Source organism: Loa loa, assembly GCF_000183805.2.
Source record: "Loa loa unplaced genomic scaffold supercont3.8, whole genome shotgun sequence".
NCBI classification, from domain to species: Eukaryota; Metazoa; Nematoda; class Chromadorea; order Rhabditida; family Onchocercidae; genus Loa; species Loa loa.
This window is the reverse complement of record NW_018108188.1, coordinates 641276-651137: the sequence shown is the minus strand read 5'-3', so window position 1 is coordinate 651137 and position 9862 is coordinate 641276. Positions and strand designations below refer to the sequence as shown.

The 9862-nt window shown below is 33.8% G+C and overlaps 1 protein-coding gene across 1 annotated transcript in view; it reads left to right on the top strand.

Annotated features, from left to right (window-relative positions):
* The window catches only part of LOAG_16583 (hypothetical protein), a gene marked incomplete at its 3' end in the record, with an annotated part of 16968 nt that extends 7646 nt beyond the window's left edge, over window positions 1-9322 (top strand). Inside the window, exons 4-9 of the mRNA XM_020449235.1 lie at window positions 2632-2742; window positions 4907-5066; window positions 7475-7682; window positions 7771-8021; window positions 8637-8729; window positions 9143-9322. Coding sequence (XP_020307304.1) covers window positions 2632-2742; window positions 4907-5066; window positions 7475-7682; window positions 7771-8021; window positions 8637-8729; window positions 9143-9322 — 1003 coding nt within the window. The remainder of the gene's footprint in view (window positions 1-2631; window positions 2743-4906; window positions 5067-7474; window positions 7683-7770; window positions 8022-8636; window positions 8730-9142) is intronic.
* Between the last annotated feature and the right edge of the window lie 540 nt (window positions 9323-9862).

The following is a 9862-nucleotide window of genomic DNA, read 5'->3' as shown; positions in this document are numbered from 1 at the left end:
TGTGTGTTGCGACGCGTGTGTGTGTGTGCGTGTGTGTGTATGTATGTATGTGTGTGTTTGTGTGTCTGTGCGTGTGTGTGTGTGTTTTTGTATGTGTGTGTATATTGTGTATGTGTGTGTGTATGTATGTATGTGTGTATGTATGTATGTATGTATGTGTGTTTCATGTTCCGAGCTCCAGTTAAATGAAAAAAGAGAAGGAAGAGAAAGAGGAGGGAGTACTTCATCTCGTTATTTCTTTCAATTCTTCCTTGCTCTCCATTTTCATTTTTTTTTTTTTCTCATCGCATCCTAATCCAAGGAAGGGAAAGGAGTAGTAATGAAGACGAGGAAAGATAGGAACCTTTAGTGTGAAGTGTGATGCTAAGGCTTTCATCACTTTGTTAAGGGTTTCAGCCTTCGGGGATCTAATTAGATGGTTTTCTCCTCGAAAAACACATTAGTTATGCGTGGGAGAACTAGTAATAGGCTTAACATTGGATTGGGACAGATAGATATGGCTAGTTGATGAATAATTAGATAGATGACAGAGTTACTCTTATCGCCATCGTCCATTTATAGCGAGAAGTCAGAAAGCTAAATTCAAATAACCGTGAAATTAGATCTAGCCTTGGTTGTCGTTTCGTTTTTCATCCCTGCTACGAGTTCGTAATTTTGTTATTCTTATATATAAATAAAATTTAGACTCGAATTTATACTACACTTTGTTTGCTGTATATTCCCCAAATTCGCATATTCTCTTGACGATCTCTTCGGACTATAATGTATGGTATTTTCTCTGTATGAATGAAAATCACCTGAACAGTTGTGTTTGTTTTTACGCATTTCGAAATTTAGAAATAGCTAAAATTTTAAACGATATCTTCGAATTGTTTTAAACAGTAAGAAAAGCGCAATTAACAAAATTAAATCAGTCTATGTCTTCCATCCAGCACCATCTTATACCTTTCTCATTCTCCCACTTAGTAGCATACTAGCTTTTCCCGCAGAGTGATACATACGATACTTCTCAGGCTTTTGGTCGAAAACCGATCTTCTTTTATGTCATTCCCTTCCCGTTTGATATATTACCAACAGTTTTACTTTCATTCCCAATTGGACACGCCCAGTACTTGCATAAATGAATTGAAAAAAAGTTCTTTGCATTTGAGCTTTGTTGGACATTTGTTTAGTGCTAGTCAATAAGTGTGGCCTGTCCACTGTGAAATTCTTGACACTGTGGCAAAAACCTTTTTTTTCTGTCGTAGTTATGAGGTTGAATATTTGCTCATTGGTCAAGAAATTAGTTCACTGGACAACTTAAAATTCACTTTTGCTATTCACTTTTGCTATGTTGATCCATTCAATCATCAGGAAAGAAGGATTGAAGCTTTACATTCCAGAAAGAAATCAGATACTATAGGAATTGTTTTTTATCTAATGTAGTGAATTTAACCTGCATATATACAATTATTTTCTATTGCTGGAAATTAACGGACCAATAAAATACCTATTATTTGCGAAGAGCTATAATTTTATCCTTAATTATTTTCCGTCATGTTGTAGAAAAAATTTATGGCTTCATTTATTCCACAACTCGTCAGTTTACTGTGATCATTTTCCTTTTCAAAATAAACTTGGAAAATTACTTTTTTCGGGTGTGAAATATATGTAATTTTGATATTCGTCGTTTTGTTTCATACGTTTCATGTATTGGTGCTCTTTTTTTCGTAGCAAAATAGCTGTCCTTATATATATGGAATTTCTTAAGACTTCATAATAGAATCCAGCAGTAAGCTATGGTCTTTTCACTTTTCTAGATGTATTCTCCATGATATTCTTAATAGATGATAAAACCTTCGTTGATCGTCTCTAGAAATGGAATAAGTAAGATATATTCATTTTTCAATAAAAAAAAGCAAATTTTTTCTCGACGGATTTGTCAGATTTTCTCGGATTTTGGTTTTTCTGTACTCTTATTTCTTGTGTTTCTTCTTTTTAAGATACTTTAGACATCATTTGGTTTCATTTTTCAGGCTCCAAGTAGTTCACTTCTCAGGTTTTAAACAGTCCCACCTCCATTTTCAACAGTAAGCGAGGACTGTCTTGTCTTGGAAACAGCTTACTGGCAGTTTCGTAGGAAAATAATAACCCAGTCTTAGTGTTTTATTAGTGAAGTGTTTTTCCCATGCATTGTTAAAAAAAATTTCAGGCCTTACTTCTTATCGGTATCTCTTACTTTTGATCTGTGAGAATTTCAGATGTCTAAAACTGCACCGTTCCTCTGTTATTTCGCGGCCCTGGTCCATTTGTTTCCATATTTTTAATTTCGGACTAGCTTAATTGTATTCTATTTTCATATCCTTATCCTAAATTTTAAATGATATTTTCTTACTGAGAAAAAGTTGAGGGCTACCATAGGGGAAAGGATGACGAGAGCTGAAATTTAAGGTTGGAAGGAAGGAACGGGATGGATTACGGAATTTGAGATCAGGTTGACTTTCCGTCGTGAAAACAGGACTTTTTGCAGATCCTTCATTTATTCTTTATATTTTAATCTTAAGCTTCTGAAGCAAGGCCGGATAATTGTTCATTTACATTGCATTTTGCAAAAACATTGGTTAAGAATTTAATCTATTAAATTTTCTATAGCTGGGACAGTACAGGCTGTGAATCCGGTATCGTGTTGCACGATAGAAGTAGTGAAATCAGCGAGACATCACAAGATAATATTTTCGACGAAGTTATAAGAGGCACTAATTGGTAGGTTTATCATCATTTTGCGTTATTTCCAGGTTTTTTCTCAGGAAATTTAAAATACTACTTAGGCATCCATTAAGATGATAACCATTTTTACGTGGTTGCTTTTAGTTGATTTAAATCTTCATAACTGTTAATAAGTAAATAAGTGACCGTTCGATGTCAAGATATTGAGGAATTCAGCTTATCAGATCATTTGTATAATAATTTGTAGAGTGACGAAACCTTCCAAAGGAACAGCATGCTCTCCCTCTGACAAGATTTTCAGATTTTTGTAATTCATATTTAAATTTAAAAGTGAAATTTGCTATTAGTATTGCATTTTTTAATATGTTTATTGCCAATGAAATATCTCTTTCAATTTATTTTCTTTATTTTGAAACAGAAACTTTTATATCATTGATTCGGGATAAGACGACATACTAAAATACGTTGTCAGATAGTTTCTAAGCATAACGGTCTGATTAGTACTATAGCGAACTTGCTATCCGAAGTGGGGATTTAGAATATCCTTGTGTTGTTATGGATGGATCAAATTCAGGTGGATCGGTTTTACCAACTAATGATTTAGTGAAGGGATATAGCTCCATTTCAGAGTTTTTTGCTCGCACTCTTACCTGGGCAGAGAACTACTAATGATTGAAAAAGAAGGATTTTATTAGTCGAGTTAGTTATTAAAATGGAGATTGATGAAATAGATTAAATGACGATGGAATTACGTGAGAAAATAGTTCCGAATAAAAGAAGGTAATTTAAAGAGCTTAGTGCGTTTTTCAATTGCCAAAGAACAGTTTAATGAATTTTATCGGCTTTCTCATCGTTTTCCTTCTCAAGCATTTTGATATTTGTCGAGCGACGATTGATATCCCTTGCGTGAGCTGAGGAAAGAAATACATAATAATTTCAAAGTTACATCGAAATGAAATCAGTAACCGAACAGCTTCCCATATATCAGTTGTTTACTGTTATGCATCCCTCCAGAAATAATTCTACTCCTTTATATTGTAATTTTAATTTTTTAAGAATCTCCAATTTTGTTTGGGAGTGAATGGTTTTTGGTAATTCATCACCTTTAAAAGCAATTAGAGCTGAGGAAAAAATATCAAGGAGAAATACCTCCTCATGAATTATGACGTCTGAAATCTGATTACCTATTGGATGATCTGGTTTCTATGCTATAATGAGGGAAGGAATATTAATTTAGAGTTTGCAGTTTTTCCATGCTAGTTTGGAGTTATACACGATCTGTTCGATCGTCCCTCACACAGCAATATCATCCAGGTCATAGCATCCCCACTTTTCTTATTCATTATTACGAATCCTTGACGATACCTGTCTACACCATACTAGATGAATATATATGTCACATACGCCTTATTATTGATTCATAAAACTGATGATATTCCATTTTGAGTTGACTTTCATCCAATTAAAGTTTTGAAGAAAATTTGTAATAAATATTTGTCAATGGACATAAACATAGAATTGTTATGGGATCAGAGAGACTTGCGCAAACACCCAGATTATACACTCGGATACATTTGTACGAATATGCAGTTTTGTAAATGCATATTCGCTCAGCTATGCACTCACATATATATGTAGAAAAAGGCAAACTTTTCGAATGAAATCAATTTTCGAGGCATGCCTAATATATCTAACTTTCTGTAAATCGATTTTTGGGATAAAATTTAATCTTTAAGAAATTCTGGAGATAAATCGAAAATAAGGCAGGTATGGAGGGTTAGGCATGAAATTTTATGGGATTTCATTGTCGATATTTTTGGTTAACCGAAATGAAGGAAAGGATTAATTGAATTTTATGCCGGAGTTTAAGCTTCCATGAGAATGAAACAAAAAAAAGAAAAAATACTGAGGAATAATGGCTAACAGTCACCAGTGAAATGTCTGATTTCATTCAAAGTTTCAGTAGACATAGACACGTTTAAAGATACTATGGAATAATTTTGTGGTTGGAACTTTCGAAAACTCACTTGCCAAAGACTTCATTCATACTTGAAATCATGAATGTCTTTGATGAATGTGGATAAAATTAGTGAAAGTATTGCAAGTACGAACTGATGCAGCAATATACATTTATAATTACAACAAATATATGGTTTTGCCGAAAGCGAATTTTGGAATTTTTCAAACTGTGTATTTTCAGTGTCACAATAACTACAGCAACAATGTCTTTGATGAATACGGGTAAAATTAATGAAGGTATTGTAAGTACGAACGGATGCAATAATACTGACTCAGGGAAAGCCGAGACGGGCGCATTTCGTCCAGTTACTAGACGTTACATTCAGAATGGATCGAACAAAGTGAGTTAACTCTTTTGACATAAGTTATCCCTCTTGCTTTTCTTATTTACGTTGCAACAGGCATACTGTTGTTTGGAATGTTTGTGAGGAGGGATATTTTTTTCAGTGATTATTTTTCCATCACTTATATTTCTTAGTTGAACTAATTCCATCTTGAATATTATACCTGAACAGTGATACTGTTTTAAGGATTCGAAATTAAAGAAAGTTTAAAGTACTGGCAACTTATATCTCTTTGCTCAGAACTTATTTCTGAGTATTTTACACACTTCAGTGTAATCCTTACGTATTATGTGATAATCAAGAAATCAAAATTTGATTTTCTCAATATATATATATTGTTATATGACCCATCCATCATCTTCGTCTTGTAGTTCGAACCTACCGCCGTCCTTTTTCTTTTCATTGCCCATAAAAGTCCTTGTAAATTACACACAGCAGGTGGTGGTAGTGGTTTGGATGGTAATAGGTAGTGGATGGTTACACTTTGTGACAATTGACAGACCATTCTAGAAATTGCATATCCTGTTTATTCTGCAGTATCATCCGTTTCAAAATTGCCAATCAACGCAAAATTTCTTTCATCCCCTTCGTTAGAGTGACTGGCTGAGTAATATGAAATTTGATGAGTAATTTGAAAAAAAAGGGATGAAAGCTTTGAAATAACCGAGAATTTAAAAACAATTTTGAGTTGAAAATAAAAAACTGTTTCGGGAAATGCTGCAAACTCCTTCCTAAAAATTTGGTTTTTAATATTATCAAACCATTTCCACCTGTTATTGTTATCATTCCTGCAAGATTTTAGATTGTCTTTTTTTGTATTATGAAAGCCTATTTGGCATGATACTTTATGCTGTCCGGGCGATCCAAGCAATATAGGAAAGGTCCTGAACTGTTTTCTCGTCGCATCACCGGCTTATAGCGTTTTTTGTCACAAACTGTGCAGCTCCTTCCACTTGCGCTAACGTCGAATTCTTTGAAAATCGCTGAGTTTTTCTAACTAGTGATATATGACCAAAATCTCAGATCTAAAGTTTTTGTATTTTTGATTTGATTTGTCGATTTCACCGGTCACTGTTTTCAATTCTCCCGAGATGTACTATTGTAATTTGTGGCAGTGTCATCAGCCTATTTTAGCCGCAAATCCAATAATAGCTTTCCTAACAATTTCCGATAATTTTCATTCTTTTTTTTTTTTTCTAGAAAATGACATGGTGTTGTTGCTTGCTACTGCCGGTAGCGATAGCCTATTATCTGGCTTTAAACGTTGTCAGTTTAAAATTATAAAAATGGCGCCATCGAGCTCTTTCATCTTTCGTTGATAATCGTTAATCATTTCTTGTCCTTTAAATTTTCAATTTTAAATTTCATTCCTGTCTTTCAGCCACATTTAGCTATTAAAAAGGGTTTTACGAAAATGGACACCGACCTATAAATGCGGGCAATAAAAATTTTATCTTTGACAAAAAATTGAGTTTTTTTTTTCTCTCGCTTCTGTAAATATTTCTGAGTTTCATTTCTTCCCATTATTTTTCATAATTCATTGTTCATTTCATTTCGTAAAAATTAACTAATATCACATTGTGGCATTGATTAGGTTGCGATTAAAAGACGTTAATTGTCAGAAAGCAATGGTTACAAAATTAGGCATAAAAAGGTTACCGAGGAAGAGATCATCTAATTGGTATCAGTGACTCTTAGAATACTTCTATTATTTCGGATCGCGGTGCGGAATCTCACTGGCTGGGCATGCAGCAAAAGTAGGACATAGGAATGTACGGGGCAGTGTCCTTGTCCACCTTTGTTCATCATCACTGTCATTGTTAACAAACATACTTTCATTTCAATTTCTCGTATTCTAATTTTTTGCTGTTTGTATATATAAATGAAATGGTAAAGTAATTGACTGGTAATTATCAATGCTTAATTCACTTCTTTTCTTTTCACTTGTAATTTCCATATAAAAATGTATGTATTGTTTTATATAAACAGCAGACAAAATGTTCTAAGTTTAGCAAAAAAATATCTTTGTGCAATGGATAAGACGTTGATAATAGGAGAATACAGAAGAAAGGATAATACTACAATTTATCATTTCATGCAAGAGTAATTTTTCTCTTTTTCACCAGTTTTACTTCATTTCCTTATTCATTCATTTTCAGTGTCAATTTTTATTTTCATATGATTTATTACAGCAGAAATGTTTAAGCTGTTAAATTCGGAAAACTAAATGGATCATTTTGAAAATCAATTTTTTTGAACCTAAACGTGTCTGCTGGTGATCGTAATAAAAGTGAAGGAATGAGAGAGAAAAAAGTGTGTAGCGGGTTGTTAAGAATATCATTTCTCGGAAATTTTGTAAAATTCAGGAGGTGTAACTTCAAAATAACCAATTCTGAATAATTCAGGATTCTGGAACGATGATTGAGAAAAATATTGCATACGATTTAGTGCTTACCAACCATCACCAGCAAGAACCACAACAACCAGTAGTAACCCAAGGAATAATTGGAGAGAAACGTCGATACGAAAGTATAACATCAAAACTTCGTTTTGGTCGTGAAACCCCCAAATCACCCTCCTCCCCGATTGCAACTCGACTTCGCAGTTACAACAGTGAGTTTTACTGGCATGTACATAGACGTTAAAATTTTGCAAATGACCTAGAAATTTTCAATTCAGAATGAGTTAGAAATAAAATTAGGCAATGGAAATGGTGACAGTACACGTGAAACACTTATTGCGGCACGTCGACAACCGGTCAAAGTGATTATTCACAATCCTAGTGTTCGACGCTCATCTCTAGCACTTACAACAATCAATGATCAGCATCATCAGCAGTCGAACAAAACGGATCCCGCCAATGAACTGGATGCGTTGCCCACGCATCCACTGAAGCGTGGTCGGATGATCAGCAGCGGTCGGCCATCGCTGGATTTCGAAAAAATGCGAGAGGTTTGACATTCGATTCACATTAAAATTTATGACTGAAAGATCAAATAAAAAGAAAAAAATAATGAATTCAGACTTGAATTGAAGCTATAACTTCCAGAGTCATAATGGAATTAATAGAATTAAATTAAAATTTCTACTGCTACAATTACTTGCATTTTGGTTTTGATAATAGTATCATCAGTATATATAGCTGAAAATCTATAATTCTATTTTTGCCGTAATGGAAGCCTTACTTTGTTTGATAACACTTGCATGTTACCGCAAATAGTTGTTTACTTTCTCGGGACACTGTATTGAACAACAGATCATCATAGTAATCTTTGATTTTTACATAAATTGGAGTAATCCTTTATCTTTTTTTCCGTATACGATTTGATGGGATGACTCGAAGACTAAACTCCATCCAGAATCCTTCCTGTGTTACGTACTAGATATAGCAGTGCAGAAGTATGAGTAAACAGCTAAATAAGCCTAGTATCTATTTTGTTTGACGATATAGTTCTGAAAATGAACATATTCAAAATCGAGAGACTATGAAATTTTGTTTTGAAAATGATTCGATTTGTTTCAGTGGCCTCGTATACCACGTTACTGTTTCCTATTATTTTATTGCAGCGATTAGTGGTAAGCAATGTTTGCGGCATTGGATCTCAAGAATTCGTCGATTCAGCGATGGGTAATAGTGATAAAGACATCGAGAAGCGAAAAGTAAGCATCTTAATTGTCAGATTTCGTTCTTATTGTTTCAACTCCTTACAACTATTTACTTCAAAGTTTCAGGCTTCTCATTTGTATATGAAATTTTTTGTATCTGGGTCTTACTGATGATTAGATCTGACTTATTTACACTTCCTGAAGTGATGGACTAGGATTCTTTAGCTTTCTTTACTTTGTGTTATTCCGATTTTAGTACCTCACGTCATTTCCTTCAGTTAATATCCATTAGGCTTAATAGACAGATATGCTAATTTGGTCGTACTCTAGATCTGTTGCCGTCATATTTCCACATTACATACTTCTGGCATCATATCAATACTTTCAAGATTTTGGTATTTTTATAATTCCCTTTTTTTATTTTTCGTTATTGCTATTATATTTTTAAAAAAATTGATATTTTGCAGCAAGACTGGGCGCTGGCAACTTTTATCTTAGGCGGACGTCGCTGCCCGCAGCACCAACAGGTGCGCTGCCAACAAACTGATTGCACATTCCGACCCGTCGATTGTGACGGTACACAAACGGGTAGTGGTGGTGGTGGTGGTAATAGCAATAGTAGTAGTAATAGTAATGGTGACCAATGATTTGGCACATTATGACTTCAAGCTCAGGTGAACCAGACAAACAATCTTCTCCCTCTTCTTTTCTCTCTCTCTCTCTAATGTTCTTGTTGGAAACTGAAAAAAAAAACTTGTTTGTTTATTTATTTGTTCCACCACTTACTTTCTGTTTTTCAAATAAAATTTTGAAAAATCTAAATTCTTAGCTCAAAAGTCATGCATGGATAGATAGAGAGATGAAAGCATCTTTTTAAATAAGCATGCATCAATTAGCAGTTACAATGAGAAAGTGTTTTTGTTGTTATTTTCACTAATCATCATTTATTGTCTTCTTTAATATCCATTCATTCATTTAATAAATGTTTTGAAAGTCTGAAATACTTTTTTAATGTTATCAGCATTGTTTTTTGAAGTTCTGCTTTTCATGTATTGTACTCCTTTTTATTCTTCGTCAGACAACAAGTTCTTAGAATATTTCCTTCAGGATATTTGCTCTGTTAGATACAGGCATCTCGATTTAATTCGATATCTGCAACAACTTTTTATGACCTTGGATTCAGAAGA